Here is a 25237-nt window from a genome sequence, read left to right as displayed (position 1 = left end):
TGGCAGGGTCACCACTACCCCTGAGAATGAGTCACTGAAGAGGCCAGTCTTGTACCATTTGGACATTGTTATATTACTAGTTTACAAATTCACTTTCAAATGTGGAAATGGATGCCTGGATGCCTTTGTCCTGATGTGCCAAGTGTTCGAGTTTCAGCTCGAGCTCTTGACCCCATCATATTTCCTTACACAAGAAGATAAGTGTTACGTGGCATCAAAGGACCCACATTCTCCCCGCTTTTTACAACTGCTTCAAGTGCTTTCTTTCACCCACTCTTTTCCCAGAACCCCGTCACTTCTGTGAGAAGATGCCTGAAACTATTGTTCGCCTAGCAATTGTCAATGCAGACCCCTGGAGTAAGAACCTGGGAAAGGCAAATGGTTTTTTCTGGCTCAAGAAAAGTTCTGCATGCAGAAACAAAGTAATGTGAGTGGGGAAGGGTAAGAATTTACCTCAAATGTGAAAAGATGAGAAACAAAGAGTTGAGGATACAGTTTCTATAGCAATGTGTCCAGGCTTATAGTCCGAAAGTACATATCCTGACTTCAACACCATCACTCATGAATAATTTGATGCTTAAAATAAATACCGTCTACACAGTTTGTGTACAAACAGAAAATGACAGAAGAAAGGCTAAATGTGAAAGGTATCAGTGAGACCAGTTATTTCCTCCTTATTAATCTCCTTTTTGCTGGCAGCATTTGCCTATGGTCAGTGTTTTTCACTAAACCTCCAGGTTAACACTACAAAAGTGAGAAGATAGTTAAATCCACCAGTTAAGAGGCTTATCTGTGTGTTCAAGCCTGGGCAAAGTGCATGTAAAGCAGAGAGGCTGGGGGAGCCTGTCCGTGGTGGAGCTTAAAATCTGCAAAAAGCAACCCTGTCCCTCAGAGCACATTGCAGTGGAGGGGGGCAGGGTTGCTAAGATTTTGGAGGTCCTTATTTCTTATATATAAAGGAATTATAAAATGTATGTCCCAATAAGTTTTGTGCATTTGAACATCAAAAAGAAATAATCTTGCTGCATATGTATCCAACTATTTCCAACAAATAATACAGGGTAAAGTAATACTAAACCCCTTTTCTGTCCTCACTTGGATTCACCACTACACACCGTTGTTTTCCAGAAACCAGAATAGCCATGGAGCTAATGTTTAACTAAAAGGTACACTGTGGCTTGCTGCTTCACCCTTGTCCCCTCGCTCACCACCATTGTCTGCTTAGTTCCACTAAATACAAGTCAATTATTGCAGATTTAAGCAGAAAGAACTAGGGCTGTAAGACAAACTGAACCAAGCAGAGCATCCGCCAAGGCCCCAGCCTACAGCAGAGCACGAAGGTCATCCATGGATAGGATTGTGCTGGCTAGTGACCTCTTGTTGGCATAGAGACCCACCCCATGCCTTTAGCCAGGAATATTTAAAGACACTTCCAGAACATCCCTGAGGCCACTTTGAGTGCCAGAATGTACACATCACTGCCACTGTTTCTTTGAGTATTTAGTGGCCAATGCAAAGACCAAATCAGGTACATTTTAGATCATGGGTCAGTTTCTTAGATGCGAAGGAGCAGGGAACCCAGCATCTGCCAGTTCCAGCTCCTGTGACTGCAGAGGATCTCTGCCTACCATCAATACTTTCAAACTGATGGGAACTGGCTACAGAGCAAGGCTGACTTTGACAAGAGGGTGTGGATTTCCTTGCACCTAGAAATCTCTCAGAATGATGAAATGTAACTGTACATGCTTACATATGATAGCCCTACAGGCTTTCTAACAGTAAATTATTAGGTGTTCTTCCTGGACGACTCTAGAGATAGCCTCTTACTGTGATAATTTTTGCTACATTCTTGCCTTTTCTAATAATTATGAGTTTGCTGCTTCCTAATACTGGGGACAGAATCATAATGGATAGTATCTGGTCAAATGATTTGAGAAAATTTCTCAAAATTTAATTTGTACTCCCCACCTTGGCTTTCTAATTTACTAAACATGAATGACTTATGTCTATAATGAAATTATATATGGATTATATAAGATAGTGTAAGGGTTTAAAACAGTAAGTGGGTCCTAGAAGGAGTTCAATAAATGTTCTATTTCATTATATATTCCGTTGTAACACGAGGCCCATTTTTAACAACCTCACCTTAATAGCTAGCTTTAGTCTCATTAAAAGACAACCTTCAACTGTATCGAGAGGTCAATCATTTGATACTTTTGTTACAGCAGGAGAAAAGAGAAGAGGGATACCGTGTTATCATTTTCAAAAGGACAAGGGGAAAGGTTACTCCACCTGTCGTAGAAGTAAAGGTTTTATAACAATGATTTCTCAGAAGCAAAGTTAGAGGTAAGAACACATAGAGAACTCTCTAAAAAATTAATGTAAGAATTATAATGTATGTATAGATTACTTATAACTGCACCAATATATGTAAAGGTAAGACCAATAAAATCTCAGAACTACAATTCCTCTGGATACTGATGTACATGGTAGGGACATATGATACCGTCAATCCTGACTTGAAATTACACTCTCTGTTCCAGCCTCTACTGTACATTCCATGACAGGGCGAGCTCTTTGAGGGTCAGGAGCTCCTGTCATTAAAAAAAAACAAAACAAAACTACTAGCTTTCAGAATGCCTTTCATAATCAATACTACGTGCCATTTAGCAAATCTCTATACAGATTCTGTTCTATAAGCCCAGTGGAAGTCTAGGTACTTGCCATTTGTTGCATTCTTTACAAGTACATGGGGGACCTCATTTGAGAAGGTCACTGAGGACATTACAAGGATAAAAAACATGTCCTTGTAGGCGTCCATAGAATAATAGATACTGATACTTATATTTTACCTCATCAGTGGCAAAATTAGAATGTGCCTTCCAATCCACATTTTTAACAACATGTTGAGACAAGACAAGGAAGGAATTATACCTCCTAATTGCATTCGTGATTTGGAAAAGAAATGATGAACTTCCTAGCTCACAGGAACACATCTCTTAATCTACCCATCATTCATCCCTGTCCCATTTTTCTAAGTGAAACTGAGGCATTTCCTTTAAAGATTAGTAAACTTAATTAATGCATCTATCATGACTGAAGCAAACAAGTTAGTAGATCATGCATCCTGTATTAGAAGTCAACACAACCATTATTTATTGAGGTGAGTAATAACCACACATAAAAACACACATTCTCCAACTCCATAAAGCGTGCTTTGTGTATGGGTGCAGATCTAAGAGGTTAAGAAACCGGCCAACTACCCAGGATGCGGAATCAGCAGAATGCATGGCCAATCTTTTTGAAAGAATGTTGTTTTGCACCCACTAATCAAGCAGGCCACTTACAAAACAAACAGCGGCTCCAAAGAGTCATCTATCCAGGTAGGAAACATTGAACATCCTGCAAACACTAAGGTTTGCTAGAACTCACAGAAGGAAATGAATCTTGAAGTGTTGAACCTTTCTATTAGGAGGAAATAGCACCTTATACAAATAAACTTAAAAAAAAAAAAAAATCTGGAGTGACCATTGCTTTCTCTTCGAAGTATCTGTGTCTCAGCACATCCACTCAACTTGGGTGCTTCAGTGTAACCTTGCCCAGGCAGCACAAGCAAGGGACGGCCCAGGCAAAGCCTCCCCTCCTGCGAAGAGCACCAGCTTGCCAGCACCCTGAATTCTCCTTGAATTCTCCTCCACCACCAAGAACAAGGCTCTCTTGTGCCTTCCTTTAAATACCTTCATTTTAAAATTAGGTTTTGATCTTTTTGTCAGAGACCGCTAAATCTCTGCTGTGCTACCAAAACATATTTTACTGCTGAGATTAGTGTGTTCTGGCTTCATGGGGGGTTTCTGCAGCTGCTGCCTTTGAGAGAGAGAGAGAGAGAGTTTGCTCTCTGCACAGGAAGGAAGGATTGCTGTGAAAGGAGGAAATTTTCTGTTTGTTGTTGCCAGGGCATCCTCATTTCTTTCTTATAATTCCAGAACTTATTTCAAACATCTTCACACACAAACTGCAACAGCAACAGAGCTTAAGCTCACAGTTTCAAACATGATAGAAAACACAGAACTAAGAAAACAAACCATGGCAGATGAAGCAGGCCATGAACCGAGCCAAGTTGTTTTCACTGAGTTGCTGTCTGACATTCCTCATGCACCATCCACACAAGAAAGCTGGCAGAAAGGGTTCACGACACAAAGTGCTCTTCTCTGTTTCCTTTTGTGTAAAAACACACAATAAAATGCCAACCACAACATTGGTGTCATTCTACATTATCAAAATACTTGTGTCTTTTTAATGCCACATAAACACTTTAAGAAAGTAACCCAAGGTAAGAATTGAATTGTCCTAAATCTAATCACACACACACTCAGAGAGAGAGAGAGAGAGAAAGAGAGAGAGAGAGAGGGAGAGAGAGAGTATACTGCAATGCCTATCAGTTTTTAAATGCACAGCATACGAAATTTTGGAAAAGAGATATTTGCACTTACAACTACACCTTTAGTAGAGATGATCATCTGTAAAAAGTGCTTTTCCCTCAAAATTTCACAAAAAAATGTTATTAGATATATAAGCGAAAAGGTAACTTGAGGTTAACCACATCCATCAACAGGTTTATATAGTTTATTGTGGTCAGATTCAAGTTCTGTGACCGCAACAAAGATCAGTTGGTCCAGTTTTGCAAAATACCAAATCTGTGCATTTGCTAGCAGGTTCACAAACATGATATACTGAAGAGAGCAGAGGAGTTCATTTAACTTCTGTACTTAGTAGATACAATTCTTCCACTTCCCTATAAGAACACTTTGAGCCAGGCATGGTGGCATACTCCTTTAATTCCAGCAACAGGAGACAAAGGCAGGAGCCTGCTCTACACAGAAGGTTCTTGGCCAGCTAAGTTAAATACTGAGACACTGTCTTGAAAAGGGGTGTGGGGGCGGGGCTGGAGACATGGAGAAGTAGCTCAGCAGTTAGGAGCGCGGGCTGCTCTTCCAGAGGACCTGGGTTCAGTTCCCAGAACCCATATGATTGTGTAACTCCAGTTCCAGGGGATCTGCCATCATCCTCTGGCCTCCATGGGCAATGCATACACAGGAACACATGCCAGGAAAACATTCATATGTGGCGTAAAAATAAATAAATCTTCTTTAACATGTTTAAGTTAAGGAAGCATTTAAGAATGGATACATTTTAAATTAATTCATGTGGAAAGGAGAAAAAGTCACTTCAACAACCCAAAAGCTGACCAAAGCTGTTATTATGCATCCCGTCCACCCTCTGAGTGGCTAATCATACAGTCCGCTACCTCTCAGTGTCCCTCTCACTCCTTTCTGCATCACACTGACATGGCTCATCTGTGTCTGTCCTCACTGCTCTATGTGGACCTCAAGGGCAGAAAAACTACAAGTACCTCTTCTTTAAACAGGCAATTAAAAATTATTTTTTACTGACATATGCACCAGGCCTTAAGTAGGCAAAGGCCACAAATGGAATTCACAGAACTACAAGCGGTTCCTGTGTGCACGCCAGCAGCACAATTTATTACTCAAAGCCTCCACCATAAATAGATCACTCTAGAAGCTGGGCCATTTGATGGCTTCATGCCTAGGCTCAGCCAACGTTGTCAAGTATCTTTCCTTATCCATGTCTCTACTCCCCCAGCCCCTGCTGTAACACCATTGTCACTTAAATATTCTTTATATTTAACTCTTCTAGTCTTTTCAGATAGATATTCAAAAACTATTGTCAAAGATGGGGAAAATATGCCAGTCTTTTTTCAAAAAGCATTTTTAATAGGCACATGCCAACATGTGTCAATGTTTCTTTGGAAGGCAGGCTATTCTTCAGTACCAAATGAAAGCAACAACTTCCCTGTTCCACACAGTAAACTTTCTGGTTTATACTTTCTCAAATTGATTTCTACTGCCTTGAGCTAAGAAAGCTTATGGGTACCAAGTTTTCATAGAAAACATAAGAGTGTCTTTATATTACACCACTTAGTTTTAGTATTACTGAAATTGTCTACATCTTGCCCAGCAGGGAGAAAAGAATACTTCTTATAATTCCTATCAGGGAATAGTTAATTATTTATTGAATAGCATCTATGTTAAGGCACTGTGCTCTGAGAAAAGCAAAATCGCATTAGAGTGTCCTCTGATACCTCAGGGGCAAGTTTGGAAAACAAAACAGTAAGTGTCTCATTTTAAAGGAAACAAGAAATAGTAGAATGGAGCTCGATTAACTACCAAAATAAGAGACAAAGGACTAAATGTTGGCAAAGGATGAGGCTGGAAGTTAGTGGCCTTGAACTGATGACTTTGGAGAGTTTCAGAATAATTGGTGAAAGCAACTTAGTTCGCTTAGACTTTGCTTGGTAGAAGTGTAAAGAGGACAGAGCAGCATTGTTGGGACTGTGAGCAAAGAGCAGGAGCTCAGAATGGAGTAAGTTTGATGAAAGAGCTTTTATGAGGTAGAAATTTCTACAAGAAGCATGTTTGGCAATAAGAAAAGTGGCTGGAGTTCTTTGATATTAAACTAAGATGTCTGTATTTATTTGGTGGGCAATGAAGAACACACTGAACTGGAGATTCCAAGGACTGAGAATTTAGGCCTGTCACTGTCCGTGTGTGTCCCCACAGCAAGAGCACCAGCATCCCCAAGAAGGACTTCAGATTCAAGAGACCCCCCCACCATGTGCTGACCATGGAGCCCCTCCCCCATGTGCTGATCATGGAGCCCCTCCTCCATCTGCCAACCATGGAGCCCCTCCCCCATGTGCTGACTATGGAGCCCCTCCTCCATCTGCCAACCATGGAGCCCCTCCCCCATGTGCTGACTATGGAGCCCCTCCCCCATGTGCTGACTATGGAGCCCCTCCCCCATGTGCTGACCATGGAGCCCCTCCCCATCTCTGACCATGGAGCCCCTCCCCCATGTGCTGACTATGGAGCCCCTCCCCATCTGCTGACCATGGAGCCCCTCCCCCATGTGCTGACTATGGAGCCCCTCCCCATCTGCTGACCATGGAGCCCCTCCCCCTTCTAATAAATTAGAAACACTCAAGTTGGAGCCCATGGTTCAGCTAGCATTCTAGATTATTCTAATTTTCACTTGGTTTTGAAAGCCACTGATTAAACAAATTGAAGTTACCAACAGGTATATGAAAAACACAGGATGTTTGGAATCAGTAGGAGTTTGCCAAGCAAAACCACTGAGCCAGCACCAGTCAGAACAGCTGCCCTTAAAACAGCAGAAGCAAATGCTAGCAAGGATGCAGCAGAAACTACCAAATGACCCAAATTCTTGCTCTATATCCAAAGAAACAAAATCAGCTTATTGAAATGTACCTATATTTCATGTTTACTGCAGCATCATTCGCAAAGACAAAATATATAATCAGTTGTAGTGCCTGTCAGGGGATATATGGATAAAGAAATTTTCATAGGTATATAAACAACGGAATATTACTCAACCTTATAACAAATGAAATGGAATTGGGTGAGTGGGGTCTTATGTGAAGAGAAATAATAGGCAGAAAAGACAAATAACATACCCTTTTTCATAAATGGAAGCTACAAAAATATAAATCATCTCAAAGTAGACCATTAGAGGACTGAATAGGATAGGGGCCACCATGAGGAAGGGAAAGGTGAGGGAAGCCTAACAGTGTAGAGCAAATACAGACAGATAGGAAGAGTCTGTTCTGTGTTCTACATCACGGGGGAGTGAGTGCAGTTTAAACAGGCTGCTACTATCATTTATGAAGAACCAAAAGATGTGCAAAGCCTCTCAATACAGAGAAAGAATAAATACACAAACAGATGGAAAGCTATATTTTCTGAGCTGATTACTTTATATACATATACTGAATTACCGAACTATACTCACAAATGTGCAGCTATAATGCCAACTAAAAATAAAAAATTCATAAATAATCAAATAAAGCAAAGCATAAGATTTGTCTGTTTACAGTGAACAGAAACCTGTAAAGGCAGCATGGCAGAAATAATGTAGCCATGTCTTTGAGAGGGTGATTGACAGTGCACACTACTCTTGCACAGAGCCTGAGCTTAGTTCCCAACATCCACATAGAGCAACACACAACCAACTCCAGCTCCAGGGCATCTGCACTGTACACATAAACACAGAGAGAGAGGGGGGGGGGGGGGGGGGGGGGAGAGGGAGAGGGAGAGGGAGAATAAATAACAATTTAAATTTTACACAATTTAAAAAACAATACATACAAATAATCTTTTAAGAAATGTTTCTCTCTTAGAGACTGATCAGCAGAGGAAATTAAAAATAATCATGTCTTCAGTGGAAATTACAGTGACCCTGCCCTCCTACTACTTCCAGGTCACCGCACACATACTCGAGGAACTGGTGATAGAGAGCTATAGGTCCCTGAAGACCTCTCTGTTCATGCTGTCAGCCCGGAGCATGCTTCTTCGTGGTCATGGAAAATTGTCATGAGTCAGGCATTATTACGTCCCTCTCTCTGTAAGTAGGGAGAATCAGTTCAAGGTGTGCAAACACAGTCAAATGACTACCTTCTAAGCATAAGGCCTGGACTTGGTCCCTCACCTTCTGTGCCATGTGCCCTGAAGCCCACAGATAGTTGTGTAAACAGAGAACTCACACCGCCCCCAACTTGCTGTTTCCATGACTTTTCAGACCTCTTCATGCTGTCTGTATACTGGGGACAATGTCTGGCAGTTCCATAGAGATTCTACTTTGTTCACTCCTTAAGTCCTTTTCTATTTGTAGGCACTAGGTATGTGAAGATTGTTTGCCTGAACTCAGGAAAATCTAAATCCAGCTGGATATTTTCAGACCAGGCAAAAAGAGAAGAGGGGCGACAGCAAGGCCACCACTGCTCTGAAGAGTTGATGTGGGCAAGGTGGCAACGGAATCCAACGTTTGCCAAGACTTCCACTTACTTCTCTCTGAGCTTTCCTTTATGTAGATAAGCAAGATTCTGACCCAGATTCTGCCTTGAGCCCTGTGCTGGGACTGCCTAGTGATCAACTTGCCACATCAGTCCCAAGTTCCAATTTTGAAGCACACAGGACCCAGCATGAAGCCTATACCTAACACTATAGGGATAGGTCCAGCCCACTGTCCTTGGAGCTTTCTGCCAAGACTGAGCAGCTGAGCTTAGCAGGCCACCACTGCACCAGGTGAGCAAGACCACACAAGCAAAGCTAGTAACTCAAGAAGCCTAAGACCAGAAAGGCCAATGAAAGGGTGAATATTCCAGGAAATGAGTCATGGCTGTTTCTCAAGTTGGGCAAAGCCAGTCATGAAGTACACAAGCGTGGAGTAAGCTGTGTAGAGCAGCAAGTGCCTGGAAGAGGAAGAAGCCTTCTCTGCCCATGGCAGATGGGACCCCCACCTAGATGAGTTGCCTGTCTTGTCTTTTGTGTGCTATTTGGCATTTCTGTGACCTTGACTACACTTCAGGAGAGGCCTTGGTTGGGAGGGGGGGGAGGGGTTATGACGAGTAAATTCAACTTAATTCAATTGCGGTGATGAGAGGTAGGGAGTCTAGTACTCCTCTTTGCACATGGTAAATAAAATAAAGACAATCAGGCTCTGGAAAAGGTGAAGAGTTAAGTCAGGAGTTGGTCTTTGTATAACAATGTCGCCATGGCAACAGACTGCTGTCCCATTGGCCACACTCATGGGGCTGAACCTTCAACTTTATCAGACTGAACTGGTTTGGTTGTGGCTGTTGATACCCAACACGTGGGTGCTCCTGAGAAACCAGGTGGGCTGGTGACAGGAGTAAGAGAGACAAGGGAGAAGAGGAAGCCCTTTTCCTTTTCAATGGACACCTTCACCCGCCGGGCACAAATATGGTGGCAGATCACACACTTACTCCTAAGTACTCCTACGAGAAGTGCACGTGGGAGGCAGCCTGTTCCTGGAGAGAGGGAGTTGACTCGTTTGCTCTTCAGTGTTCCCGTTATCATTGCAAAGTGAACAATTCACATCACTGTCAGATGTCGGTGACATCAGAAGCACACTGTCATTCTTAAAGTGGAAAGGCCTACAATCTGACACCCGCTCCTCAGTCCACAGGACTAAATGGCCAACCTTACCTTCTGCCATTTCGAATTTGGTCTCAGCATTCTCTGTACGGAGTATCCAGCCGCTCACTTGGGAAACATTCCCCATTTATGAGCGATACAAGGCAAAAACACACAGACTGCCACAAAGGAAAACCAACATGGATGAGGAATAATTCTAAGTTAACCATTCTGTCTTTCAAAATGGTATTGCAACTTTCAGAATTAAGAGGAGTTGACTTCAAGAGTAAGGAATTTGAAACGCGTCCCGGAGTTGATTAATTATTTTCTTTTCTTGATGGGGTATGACCCCACAGGGCCATCATTAACGGTGAGCATAAGTAAACTCCACCTCAGTTACTGGTTGCAACAAGGACAGGCCAATCCGATGGCACGTTCACCACACTAATTGCACTTACTATTTGGTTGGGATTTATTTCTGTTTTTCAAATCTAAAGCACTGCTGAATAGATCTTACAATGCAGTGCTGGTACAATGCCTGTAGAGAAAAAAAAAATGATTCTTTAAGGGAAGTAAGGGTTGGGGTATGCTTTCAGTGTTCAGGATACTTACATCTGTTGCTCAGCTGGAAACTCTGTTAAAAGGCCATTAGAACCTTAAGGTAACAGACCTCAAAAGCTATGAAAGGCATGGAGCAATTTGCTGTTTGTGTTAGGAGTATCAGCCTTAGCCACTTCCTCCTCATGGGCTGAAAACAGCTTCTGTCATGAGCCGTGAAAATCAATTCCACAGTAACCAGGCTGAACAGTGGCTGAAGGTGGTACACCTCCCGGCAGGCGCTGCACAGCAGAGCCTCCTTCTGGGCATCTGTGGCACCTTGCAGATGTCCCAGCCTGACTCTAGCAGAGCTGGAAGCTATAGGCAGCTTGGAACTTCCAGGAACCTTCGGGCTTATCTCTTTGGCCACCCGGTTCTCTCTGACGCTTAGTTAGGTAAAAATCTGAATTGTCACCCTGAATGAAGATAGCTTTCAGAAATGGCAGGCTGCACAAAGCCTCTGCTTGCCTTTTTGTGTTTCATTGTCTGTTTCCCAGATTATAGCAATTGTGGAACATGATCATTTTTCCCCCAAAATAAAACAGCTTCAGGGACTTTTGCAACATACAGAGCAATTTAAAACTTTGTTTTAAACATTAGGTCACACTTTTGAAAATGTAAGTATTTTAGAGGGACAACAATAGTTTCGTCAAGAGTTATGCTTTATAAACTGATGGTTAGAAAGGTGAAAATGAATTTGAAAACAAGTTATAGCCTTTTCAGTGGTAGGAAATTGCATTCCAGCTGCAAAACACATATGATTAAGATAATTCTAACCAATGAGACTACAGACAGGAAATCTTTTGTTCACTTGCAATCTTTTATATACTCTGCCCAGCTTCTAGGTAAAGAACAGACAACTACTCAAACCATAGTTACTTATACATGCAAATTCTTATAATGTATTACTTTTATGTCAATAACCCAGGCGGAGAAACTGATGTGTTGTTTGTTGTTGTTGTTGTTGTTGTTGTTGTTTTTTGATGGAAAATGCACAATACTCTTTTTTTTTTTTTTTTTTTTTTTTTTGGTCTTAAACATCAGGTTCATCTAACCTGTTTTAACTCCAGTTTAGATGTGCTTATACAGTTCACATTTCTGGCAAAGTGGAAATGCAGTAGTAAACCTTTTATCTCTACCCTTCAAAGTACATAATGAATATCTGTAAATGATTGTAAGATAGCTCCAAGTTATTTCTGCCAACAAAGAACACTAAGGATAAGGAGTTTCTACTTCGCTGACTTGTCTGTGGATAACAGAGGTCTGCCACTCTGAATGGTAGACACTCCTTATCTGGCAGAGACTAGCCTTTGGAGGAGCCACATGGCGACTTACGTGAAATGAATATATTCTTCACTGAATGCTTATAAAAAGATCAGCTTAAACTGTTAACACTCTATCTGACCTCCAGAACCCTAATACCACCACCACCCCCAAGTAGAGAGTGAGCCGATGCCACATAAGCACATGAGCAACACTAGCTTTTCACACGTTCTCACTTGGTCCTGAACTGTTTCTCCTGAGTTCAGTGCAAATCAATGGCTGAAAGGATCCTGAGACCTCCAAGCATGGGTGTCCCAGAAACCTGCACTTCCACAGAGGTGACAGTGGACACTAGAAATGAGTCCAGGCCCTTCAAATGGAATGCTAAAGACTTTGAAACCCTTTATTAGGCAAATATAAAACAGAAGTTGCTAACCTCTTGGTTTGTTTACAGTTGACTTGTCCTAAAGCTTGACCAAATTTGTGTCTTCTGAAATCGACCCCTGGGTGTAAGCTGGAGTAGAGATCCGGAAGGTAAGTGACTTAGAGATCAAAAGATGGCCTGATTCATAAGCCAGCTCTCTCTGCTTGGTCCATTTACAATAAGTCACTACACCGCACTTTAAGAAAATAGAATGGTTATGTCTTTTGGAGAAAAAACAACCAGCACTTTTATGTTTTACATTTTGTTTCATCAGTCATTTAGATTAAGAAAAAAATCGAGAAAAGCAAACAGGTATAGGACAATAATTCCTTCTATTTTTTTCCCCCAGGTAATTGTTAAAGCTTCTCAGTGGTACATATCTATACTTCATGCATGGTGACCTTTTTGAAGTTCACGTCACAAGTGTTATTGACTTTAAGCTATTCTGACCCATTAAGAAAATAAGTGAAATTTTTTCATCCTCCTTCAGAAGACTTCAAAAGGCTTTTTTTCCTGTCCAAAAAAAAAAAAAAAAAGAGAGAAGAAAAAGAAAGGAAAAAATTGCCTCAACGTCACCGAGACTGAGACTTTATGTGGCAATATCCTGAGGTCTCTGGGATCCCTGGAGGGACACTATCCCTTGCATCACAGCTGTCCTGGGAGCAGAGAAACAAAGGAAATTTTTTTAAAATCCAAGAACTGTAATAGAGGCTCTCCTACCAGTGGTGAAGCTGTGGAGCCCTCGTGGGCATGCTCAGAATGGACCAGATCATCTGTAATTCAATACACACAAAAATGAAAAGATGACCAGTTCTGTACATAGCCTCCTTACATACAAATCCAGAGATGAGGAGAAAATGGTTAGTTCTGTACCTGGAGGTCAGACTGGGAATAACCCAAAAAGGAGGTAGGGGGAAATTCCTCCCGACCAGATAAAAGAGCACACATAATACGACTCATATGTACTGAAAGAAAGCATGCCAATTTAGCAAGGAAATGTGGGGCCTTTGCAGTGAGAGAAATGTCCAGTTCTGGTGCCCATTTCCCTTCTAAAGCAGTGCAGAGGGTCTCTTTACTAATGACGATAGATCATTGGCAGTAGGAAAGACCTTGTGGCTCCAGGCACAGAGAAGATGGCTGTTTTCCTCAATTTCCCCCATGATATAATTGAAACACACAAACAAATAGAAATCTGGAAAGATAAACACTGTGGTATCGAGTGCCAGAATACTCTATAGTAGGAGACCCTGATCCATAATCAAAATAGAAAGGTCTCACACACACACACACACACACACACACACTATATATATATATATATACATATATATTTGTCGTGGCAGAAGCCTGTATTTAAAACCCACTCTGAATGGAATTCAATGTAGCTCTTAGGATGATGGGACCACCAATATCGGCTCCACCTGGAAACATTGTTGAACTGTAGCTTCATAGGCACAACCCAGCCCTATCAGTCAGACATGTGGTGAGATGGGACCCAGGCCGTGGGTGTAGCCAGACCTTCTTCGGTGTTATCAGCATGGAAACCCCTGATGAGAACCTCTGATACAGCTCACTGGCTTCTCGCTTGGAAGCATGCTGTGATTACTTCAACAAGGGAGGGGCAGGGAAGAGAGTAAGGAATCGGAATACAGAAGATCATAAAGACAGGAGGCTTGGGGGTGTCCCTAATGACGCCTTACACCTTCTGAGGTGACTCAGGCTCTCTGTAACTCCCGGGAGCCTACTGTTAAATTTGTAGATCTTGTTGGCAGCTTGGAATGGGTGCTGATGAGAGTGTTTACACAGAAATTGGCAAATGCTTCAAAACTAAGTTCTGCTTATCATCTCTCCAGAGCAATTAAACACGTCCCAGTTCACAGCTGGTCATAGTGGAGAAATACCGCGGAAAACACCTTAACTCACACAACCTGCGCAGTTTCTCTTAAATTTCTGGGTTATCATTCAATTCTGAGGGATCTTTTTTAAGAGGATGAACATTAACCAAGCAATTAATTGGCCATCAGCAACTAAGTTGGGGTGTAATGATGACTACTCTGCCCCATGCAATCACCTTCCATTCCCTTCCCCAACCCCTTCCCTTCCCTCCCCCTCCCTCCTTCCCTTCCCTCCCCCTCCCCCTTCCCTCCCTCTGCCCCTTCCCTTCCCTCTCCCCCTTCCCTCCCTCTCCCTCTTCTGTCCCCCTCCCCCTTCCATCCCCCTCCCTCCTTCCCTTCCCTCTCCCCCTTCCCTCCCTCTCCCTCTTCTGTCCCCCTCCCCCCTTCCATCCCCCTCCCTCCTTCCCTTCCCTCACCCTCTCCCCTTCCCTTGCCTTCTCCTTTCTTCCAAGCATGGCCATAGAAAGCAGTTCTGGAATCAGAAGCACATGCCCAGCTACTTCTCACCAGTGGATACACACGTGCAGGAAAACAATCCTTTTTGGTGCCTTTGGCACTGACTCCTGGTGCTCTAGCAGCCGTCCTGTGCCCATATGGAGATGTGTTAGAACAGGATCCAGGAGCAGAAAGATGAACAAGCATGGCACCCTGCAGATACTATAAACATACTGTTTTCTCACTTCTTTTTCCCTGACCTATGTTAGGACTCTTGCTGTGTGAAAAATGGTTGTATAAGCCAACTTCTGTGACCTGCAGCCAAAAGTACCTTCACTGATGCAGATTACTTTGGGCAAAAGATTTCAACAACTCATCTTCTTTAAATCTTGTATTGGAACTGCTATGTAAGTGAGGCTAGATTTTAGGTTCTTTTTAGTTAATTAAAGTTTAACTTTTTTCTCCTCTCTGATAACCTCATTTGGCCCTTCTTCTTGTCCCGTGCTCTCCACTGGGATGGTCCACTTCCTGCTTAAAGATCTGAGGCAGCATCTCAGCTGTGTGTCTTCTCTCCCTCTGGGTCTCCAAGAATCACCTCTCTAATACATTGTGATCACAGTGCTCAGTCAATCTGAAACAATACTCCCATCATGTCACTTCAGTGCCAACAACCCAGGGTGATGACCTAATTCCCATCATATTCAGCTGAGGACATCCAAAGATCTCCAAAAATCCACCCCCACCCATGGTGCTCAATATAATTTTTCATCACTTCCAAATAGATTCCTGTCTGTGTTGTCCTTTGCACACCCACTCTCCACCCTGAATTCCACCTCCTCTTGCCACTCCCTTGCAAAACACTACCCATGCTCCAAGGTTTCTGCTTATATTTGGCCACTTCGTTCTTTGATTCTTGTCCTGATAATCAGTAATGACTTTTTCTATTTAGACAGTCCCCAAAACATTGGATAGCCTCACTCTTTCTCAGTACTAATATAATAATTCTTCCAATACTATTTGAGAAATCTCTACCAGACACACTGATGGACTTGTCAGTCTTCTGCTGTCTTAAAGGCAGTGAGTTTTGTATCCGATAAAAAATACAGATAAATTATGCCAAATGGCATTGCTTGGTAAGTCAATGAATATTTTGTGGACTTTTATTTCTCTTTAACCTCTCTCTCCCTGGCCCTTTCTTCCACCCACTCACCCACACTGTCTATGGGCAATCACACAGTGAAAGGTATGCAAATAATATTTGATTGTTTAATAATGCAAGACAGTACCCACTGAACCTAAATATTTTCCGTATTCCTTTTTTTCTACTTCACCATTGTGGTTCAAGATGATAGGTCTCTATTCTTGTGTTTGTGTTCTTCCTGTCTACTAAGAGAAGTCAAAGCAGTATTTCAAAATCATGACCAATCGTGATGGAAATACTTCTACAAGGGCCCTTACTGCTCTCAGATTAAAGGCAAAAGCCTTAACAGGGAGTCCAAGGCATTTTAGGACCCAGAAAAGGAAAACACATGACCTTCAGGAGGCAGTAAGCTCTAGCTAACTTTATTAGATGGTCACTTGGGTTGTATGGAGAAAAAAAAAAAAATCAGGCCTTTTAGGCATGAGTTCTTCCCTGTCAACAGTCACCACTCAGAAGGGCAGGAAGTCACAGGAACTCCTGAGGTTGAAGGGGAGTGAGCAAACACAGAAAGGTGTGTGTGTGTGTGTGTGTGTGTGTGTGTGTGTGTACGCGTGCACACACACACACACACAATAGAACTTCACCACAACATTACCATGTTGTCCAGGGCAGAGAGCTGCAAAGGGCTAAAGGGCTCAGCATATTAGGGTTCTTCTAGTCGCAGAGTTTGTTTTAGCCATGGCGACCAGGACAGTAGTTCACATGGGATCCTAGGCAGGCAGGCTCTCAATAGATAAAGCACCGCTGCATTGATTTATACTTAAAATGACTGATTGTGTAAGCCTTCAGTTTACCATCTGTAAACATTTCCCTTAAAGCGTCAAGCTGACAAACATAAAGCTGACCATGTGTAAGGGTCTATCTTTGGGTCCCTACTGTTGGTAATCTAGCTCTTGTTTTTCTTTCTCCCATTTCTTTCTTCAGCACAGCCCATTACCAGGAACCTCTTCCCATGTTTTCCAGTGTCCTCATTGGCATGTCACGCGTGCACCTTCCACTGTCTCCATCCTTACAGATAGCTTCTCACAGTTCAGGTCACACTGCATTTCCTTAATGATGCACATCTAAGGCTCTCCATTGAGATAAAATGATCCCAGGAATCTGCTTGCCTTTAGAGCTACATGCTTATCTCAGCTTGATTTTTACTAAATTTACAACAGGGCCCTGTTGTAACATTTTTTTTTTTTTCTGGGATCAAAGTTCCCTGCAACTGCAGACAGAGCACAAAGCACAGGGACTTGTATGTAGCACAGACACAACAAATATTCCCTGTGTGAATGAGAAAAATGCCTGAAATAATTAGTAAACTAGATGCTGCTTAAACCTAGAATTATTTCTATTTTCTTTGTTACTGTGCCAAGAGTTCAAGAATAACAATAATTCGGTGTTATTAAAAACCTATTTTCATTCAGATTTATTAAAAGTTAGAAAATTTTACCCAAGATTTGCCACTATGAATTCTTTTATTTACACATTTGCCAAACTAGAGCTTTAAACGTTTTGCACTTGTTCCGTTGGTTGTTCTCTTTTGTCCTTGTTGCTCTTGTTTGTTTGAGACAAGGGTATAACCACATTGGGCTAGAACTCCAGACTCCCTCTGCCTTAACCTTCTGAACGCTGCAACTACAAGGCCCACCACTCCTTGCTTAACAATACCTTTCAAATGGGGCTATGGAAAACAGCATAGTGTTGAATAATTGGTGTGCTACTTAAAGTTAAGTTACACACACTGAAAAAAATATGACGGGGTATTTTGTCAGGTAAAGTAAGATAACATCCAGATTTTGAATACATTAAAACAGTTGTTTAAGCTGGCTAGACAGCTCTAAATCTCTGGCCTTGCCAGAATTCCTCAGGGATATGTAAATTATGAAGAAATTGCCTAATGTTATTTTTAAGTTTAAATAAGACAGAAATTAGAATTAAATCCTCTATCAACAATTATTTTACTACAGGATATACAAAATAGGTCACCTAACAGGAAACATCAATTTTACATTTTATGAATGTCCACAAATTTAATCACTTCCTATTTTGTTATAGAACTGAATAGAATCTTTTAACCACAATATATTAGAAACAGAATGCTCTATACTTTGAACCAATCCTGATAGTGGCCTACATTTCTAATCATAAACTATTAACAGACAACGCAACTCAAAGAAGTGAGTCTTACGTTTAAGAAAACAAAGTGTGTCAGTCTTAAATGATGAGTTTTCTTTTAGTTAATCAGCTGAGTAGACTTTGTTTGCAAGGAGCGCTTTCCATTAACTCCCAAGGCAAAAATGTAACAAGAGGAGCCCCTAATAACCTGGATTTCAGATGGCTTTGATATCTGGAAATAGAGTAATTATTTTAGAAATCTAGTAACTTGCCAAACCAGAGAAAATAAAAAACTGAAATTCAGCTAATTAATTTATGACTCACTTTGTTCATCCAAAAGGCTTTAAGGTTCATGCATTAACAAAGTATAGAGCAAAACTCAGAAGTCATTGAATGAGGCAGATAAATGGAACTTAAACAGTTTATACAAAGCTAAGATGTTTAAGACAGCTGGGGGGGGGGAGGGGAGAATGACTCAACAATGTTCTCCCATTTATGTTAATGTGACATCTACATGTGAACTAAAAGGAAACCGTGTTAAAGGTCAATGAAAAAAGCCAAGCCTATGTACCTGTGTTGGAGGTTGGTCTGGTCTGAGGTATTCTGATGGTAATTACTGCTTACTGACTCTGTCCCACCTGTACCTTGCCTAAAAGCCTAACCTATTTGACCAATAAAAGGTCATCACACCTGGGCAGGGCAAATGGGATAGGCGTGGCTAAGGTTCCTGGGCTTGGGGAGACAGAGAGAATCTTGGGAAGAAGAGAGACCAGAGGTGCAGAAAGGAGAAGAAGGCTGCGCCATGGGTGAGGTGGAGGAGAAGCACACAGCTGGTATGGAGGGCAGGTTGGCCCAGGTGATGATAATTAGCAAATATCTGGGATTATAGATGGGAGGTAGCTTGATAGAAATTATTAGAAGCAGCTGGCAATGGGATTGGGGCAGGTATGGGATACCCACCCCACTGTGGGAAGTAGTTTAGGAGATTAATATCTGCCCTGCCCCAGGTTAACTAAGGCTATTTTAAAATACAACAGATGTCTCTGTCTTGATTGATTGCTATCGAGTTAGAAAATACTGCCATATTAATAATTATAGGCCTAACAATAAACATTATTAGGCCATACTGATAAATTAACTACAACATGCGTGTGTATTCTGTGTATATATACACATAAAGAATGTGCATCCATATGTGTTTGAAGCCAGAATGAGGAGTGGAGGTACAAGAACACCGGTAATATATGAAAAAAGTCCCATTTTCACAGTAGATCTTGGCATAAATAATTGACAAATTGGCATCAAAGTGATGGAAACAGTTTAATGCTTTCTTAATGTCCAACTGTACCTCAACTGTCAACATACCTAAGAACAAAAGCAGGACAGAGCACACATTAAAAACTGATGGTTTTAATGGCCCGTTCTGTACTCCAGCCTGTACTGTCTGGGTAACAACCTAGCATAAGTTTTGTTGGACTGACCCAATAGTCTAGGCTTCGAACTAAGCTAATATTCTAGTAGATCCAGTACACTGACCAAAAAGATGCATTTACTTTATATAACCAGATAGATATAATAAAAATGAATCGGAACATGCACAGATGCACAACTAAGTGGTAGGGGTAGGAGGTGACCAATTCCCAGGGTGTTAAAATATAAATACAAAATATTTGGGAAATGATGTCGCAACCCAATATAAATCCAGCATACATGATTTTGTGGGAATACATAGATAGATGTGTTGGCCAACAACACGGTACACACATACAAGAGGGGCAAAGAATGGGTCTTGTATGTGTGCATCCAGCAAATGATGGAGGATTAATTCTATAGGACAATTGGCCAAACTAGAGGTTTGTGGTCTATGAAATCAACACTCCAGCGTGTGTGTTGCTAGCTCATCAACTGTTAGCTGCGTCACCCTTGGGCATGTTACCTAAGTCTTTATTGTTGTGTTTTCAATCTATAAAATATGGTTAGATCCACTATATTCTATCATTGGAGAACTTTAATAATGTTTTTTGTTGTTATTGTTGTTTTTGAACCTGTGTTCATGTGTGTACATAGGTGTGATAGCCCACATATGGAGGTTAGAGGACAACTTGTGAGAGTTGATCTCCTTCAAATAGGTGGGTCTCGCCAATCAAACTCAGGCTGCCAGGGTTGACAGCAAGGGTCTTAACCAGCTGAGCCATCTTGCTGGTGTAAGTGTGGGTAAATAGGTTATGGGCACATAATTCCTACATATGAAGTATTCTAAAAAGTTATCTTAGATAAATGAGAAAAGAGGAATCATGCTAAGAAGTTACTCTGCACTATGAAATATTATAAATAAAGATCTTAACAAAGCTACATATAAGAAATCCTCCAACAACATTCTCTGAATCGCGACATTTACACATTTATAAAGGTGATTTGTTTCCCTGTGTGTGTTGGGGGGTGGGGGTAGGATGTGAGAATGTGAGTGTGCACGAGTGTGTGTGTGTGTGAGTGTGTCTGTGTGTGTTGCTAGAGAAACAGTGCCCTGTGTATACTAGGCAAGCACTTCACAGCTAATCTGCACCCCAGCCTGAACAGGTGCTACCATGGCTGAGGAACTCTGAGAAATGAGACCTTCAGAGCCTGATAGGAAAAATGTCCCTTTGATCAGAAGGTTCCTAACCGAGCTCCTGATGGTCTAAGCTTAGGATCTTCCCAGGACACAGAAGAGAAGACAAGCAAGGCCATTGTGAAGGCTTTTGGCTAGCTGTCTGGAAACACTGCTTGTACCACAGGAATTCCAACGTATTAGAATGGATTGCTGAGGGGGGCTCAAGGGTTGACTCCCTTGGAAATCTTCCAAGGAGGAGAGTCTATCTAATCTGCCAGCATGGGTTTAAAAATCAAGGCTGAGCGAAGATGGATGGTCCAAACTCCCCCTTCCTAGGTTTATATATTACCTAGAGTCCCCCTCTGGCGGTTTGAAGAGTTTCTCTCTACTCCAGAAGAGAAAAGGGCAACATTTGTTTACAACTGTGAGCTTGGAGTAAATCTTTAATAATGTTGAGATGAAATATAGTATCTTTATTAGTTCCTAGTTATTTTACTAAGCAAGCTACTTGCAAAAATGACTCAACTGGAATATGGAGCCGAAACAGCAGTTCTTTGAAATTCCTGCTTTTTCTCAAGTGAGCCACTGGACTTATCCAGAAACGCAATGGATAGCAACCAGGTTAAAGAAAGGGTGGTCCCCACACAAACTCGTTCCCGGTCTACATAATTAAGTGTCAATATTCCCAAGAGCTGGGGAGGAGGAATATGCGTACTTAATAACTCCATACTTCCTAAGTAGTTATTCCAACAGTAACAGTAAATGCAATTTACTATAGCAGAGTAAAGTTTACTTGGGGGGGGGGCGGAAGCCCCCCCAACCCAACCCAAACTAAAAACCCTCCAGTTATCTTACAACTCATTATTTTCCTACCAAATGTGCCTTTGACCCCTTGGGAACATGGACCTTGATCCTGCCCACTAGCACTGTGGGACACCTGGCTTATGGTAAAGTCCCCAGCTTCCACTTTTTTCAGGCCAAGATGAGCTCAATGGGATGGAGGTATTTTAGGAGCTATTAACAGTCTGTGTTTTAAGGGAATAGGGAAGACAAAATATACAACCAAACTCTCTGCCTTTAAACTAGTAGTGACGAATGTGTTCAGCTGCTGGGGATGTTCTCCAGCAAAGTAATTGGCGACTCCAGAAATTATTTACAATAGGCAATCTGCCTCTGATAGCCTTGCCCGGCGCCTGGACGGTGCTGAGGGTCAACGCGAGTCTCCTGGACGTCTCATTATCTTTTAAAGAACACCGGTGCAATTTAAAAATACGTAGCTGTTTTCTTCTTGGAGATATCTTATCTGAAATCATCTTGAGAAATATATGTGTTTAAAAGATACATTTTTAAATGGCCAGATTCAAAGAGAAAATGAGTGAGTCCCCTAAGAGGGATCTCTACTCTAAGCCTTCTAAAAGTTGAATTTCCTGAGATTTGGGGAGTTAAAAAGGTGAAGCTGATCCTTATCAATTAATTAAAAAGAATGAAATAACAGTAGACAAAGGGAAAGGAGGTTAAGAAACTTAAGGAGCTGCGGGGGCAGTCTCTTTCTAGTCATTGATTAACAAATTAAGGAGTGCTGGAACCTGGTGGGCGAAATCCCAGACTGTAGAGTAGTCTCCTAATTCACTACAGCTTCGCTAGCCTTCTAGATGCAGGGAATGGAATGCCTGGCTGTGAATTGAAAGGAGGAAAAAAAAAAAAAAACCACTCTGTCTACATAAAGCGCCGCGCTGTTTGAGGCATGTGAGCATAGTTTATTTTTCTTTTGGCAATGCCCAGATTGATAGAAACGTATCAATAGTTACGTAAATTAAGACCCTCACTCCTAGAGTTTGGAGATCGACCATAATAAAGCAGTAATTCCACAACCTATTAAAACTAAGATGTTTTAAGATATTTGCAAGTGTTTTCCATCAGCCCACCGCTTCTTTGGCAAAAACACAAGAGTCTGGTGGCGATCCAGCGATTTGAGGTCACTTAGGACTTTAGCTACCCGGTTAGAGCAGCCCGCGCCCTAACTGCACCTCCAGTCTTCCCTAGGTCTCTTTCAGCTAGGTTCTCTCGCTGCTAAAGGATTATCTGTCCCCAACACGTTTCATTCAGTGAGCCCCAAGGAAGCTCGGGTTCGGTTGGAGCTAAGAGCCGGAAAACACACACCCAGGCTGCTGCACAAGTTCGTGGAGCCCGAAGGGCCGCACACTCTGACTCGGGGAAGGAGGAGGGTGGGGGCTCGAGAGCTCGGGAGGAAAGAACGAGTGTAGCCCGGAGAGCCACCGACCGCGAAGTGCAGACCCCGGAGACGAACGCCCCCATCGGGTCACTAGCTTAAGTTGGCTCCGTGTGCGCCAGCCGGCTGAAACGCGAGGCCGTGTTTCTGCCCCGGCGCCGAGCCGGGTGGCCCGGTTGTCTCTTCAGCCTGAGTGACCAACCGCAGTCGGGGAAGCACCGGGGTACCCTAACAGGAAAGCCCGCCCCAAATCTGAAGCAGACAGACTACGAATTTCCCCCCACCACACACACCCCAAACAGCTCCAGGACTCCGACGTCCAGATCCTGGGGACCCGGGCAATGTGTGTCCTTAGTGGCCCGTCCCCAGCCATGAGCTAGGCGCCGGGTCCCTGGAACGGACCTGGAGTGCAGACCAGGAATAGGGGAACCTCCGCGTCTCTCCACCGCCCCCGCCGGCGCGAAGGCGGGAGTGGAGAAGGCGCCACTCAGACGGTGGCGCTGAGCGAACTACGGCCGCAGTTCTCCCAAGTTTGCCCAGGCGAGGGGGATTCGATGGGAGGCTCGCAGTGCTCTCTGCCTTCACTAGCCGTCGCCCCTCGACTGTCCCCTGCTCTATGGGCCCTGACCGGCTCGAGACCAACCACCGAGGTTGGGCGCGGGAGCAGACCCTGGGAGAGAGGGACCAGGGCGCTCCCGCGTGTGCACACAATGAGGTGGCGGGCACGCACACCTTCCCCCCTCCGGAGAAACGGGACAAGCCTCAGGGGCCTGGAGGCAGGGACGCAGGGCTCCGGGGAGGCACCCGCAGAAAGTGAGAACCAACTGAGCAACAGGGGGCAGGGAGAGAGCGCCCGCCGCCTCCCGGGGCTGCAGAGGGCCCCGGGTCCGCGCCCGCGCTTACCTGCGATCTCCTGGTAGGGGATGTCCGCTAGGCTGAATCCCTTGGCACCGTAAGCCTGGCGGACCTCGCTGCAGCTCCGAGCCTTCACGTCCGCCGCGGCCGGGAGGGACAGCAGCAGCCCGGAGAGAGGAAGAATCACAGCCCGGATCCAAGAAGGCATGGTGCAACATGCAAGTCCACCTCAGCAGCCCCCAGCTCCCAGTGTGCGCTCTTCACCTTGCCCCTCGAGCGGAAAGCCCGCCAGAGCCTGCGGCGCGCTCCTTAGCCGCTGCCCAGCGTCACCCCCTTCCGCCGGCCGAGGGGACGATCCGCGCAGCCCTCTGGACTGCGCTCAGCAAACTTTTATAAGCCAGATGGAGGATGGCAAGCCAACCAGGGGCTGCCTTGAGACTGCAGCCGGCTCCGCTAGCCGTTCCGGTAGAAAACCGTGCGAGAAAGACCAGAAAAGAGGAAAAGGCAAAGAAACGTCTTTTTAAAAAAAAATTCCACAGTGGGGGGTGTTCAGCGCTGCGGTCCGAGTTCCGAGCCGCAGAGTCGTAGAGCGCTGCGAGCTCGCCTAGCCAGTGTGTGCGACGAAGGTGGGACCGCGCGCGCGGGCTCCCCCCGGAGGGAGATGGACGGGCCGGCGCGAGTGTGTGCGCGCGTGTTTGTGGGTGTGAGCGCGGAGCTCTCGGGGAGGTGTGCGCGTGGAGGTATGTGATGGAGATGTACGTACGGGATGCAGGGGAAATCTCAGCTTCACACAGACTGAGGGAGTCTCAGAGTCTTCTTGAAATAGGAAGAGAGAAAATCCTGGAGACTGACTCGAGAAGCGAGAGGGAAGGAGAAAGGAGGGGAGGGAAAGAGAGAGAAACGTGCTACCCGGAGCACAGCCGAAATTCACAGGCAGAGTCGCCCGCAAAACCTGGAATGGATCACGAGCCACTAGGTAGGAGGGAAAAGCTTAGAGGCGAAAGGTCCCTGTTTTCTCAGTCACTTCATGGTCTCCATACAAGGCCCTAAATGCTACCTTTCTCGATATTAATAAGCACCAAAAAAAAAAAAAAAAAAATGTGTTTGAGACAAGCAATTGTAGTGACTCCGCTAAATTTTTCTGGAGATAACGCGGCATTTCCAATTGTTGCTCTTGCCCCAGTGTAACACAAAGCCAGGGAAGAAATAAACACAGAAAAGAAACCTGGGGCCAGAGCAGAGCCACCTCTCTCAGAGGCCAGCTGACTTCTGCTCATCTTGGTGTTTTTATTTTCTAAGAGCGAGTAGTTAGTGCATATATTAGAGAACCATAGATCTTTACATTTTTTTTAACTCTCTCTCTCTCTCTCTCTCTCTCTCTCTCTCTCTCTCTCACACACACACACACACACACACACACAGACACACACAGGGAGAGAGCAAGTATGAGCAAGAAAGGAGAGACAGACAAATAGATAGAGAGACAGAGAAGAGAGAGAGGACTGGAGACTGTGGCTACAAGACTCTCTTGACTCTTACAACACTAGGTCTGCACACACTACCCTTAACATGTTCTTCCAAATTCTCAGAATTCTGAAATGGAGACCCTAGTG

At 43.5% G+C, this 25237-nt stretch overlaps 1 protein-coding gene across 2 annotated transcripts in view; it reads right to left on the bottom strand.

Moving 5' to 3' along the window:
* Gpc6 (glypican 6) overlaps positions 1-24494 on the bottom strand; it is a 1044456-nt gene extending 1019962 nt beyond the window's left edge. Inside the window, exon 1 of one of the 2 annotated variants that reach the window (XM_051160960.1) lies at positions 23673-24494. In XM_051160960.1, coding sequence (XP_051016917.1) covers positions 23673-23832 — 160 coding nt within the window. In that variant the 5' untranslated portion in view covers positions 23833-24494. The remainder of the gene's footprint in view (positions 1-23672) is intronic. The other variant, XM_051160961.1, reaches the window with a different exon arrangement.
* Between the last annotated feature and the right edge of the window lie 743 nt (positions 24495-25237).

This window comes from Acomys russatus, chromosome 18 (assembly GCF_903995435.1).
Source record: "Acomys russatus chromosome 18, mAcoRus1.1, whole genome shotgun sequence".
NCBI classification, from domain to species: Eukaryota; Metazoa; Chordata; class Mammalia; order Rodentia; family Muridae; genus Acomys; species Acomys russatus.
This window is presented reverse-complemented; position numbering and strand designations above follow the sequence as displayed.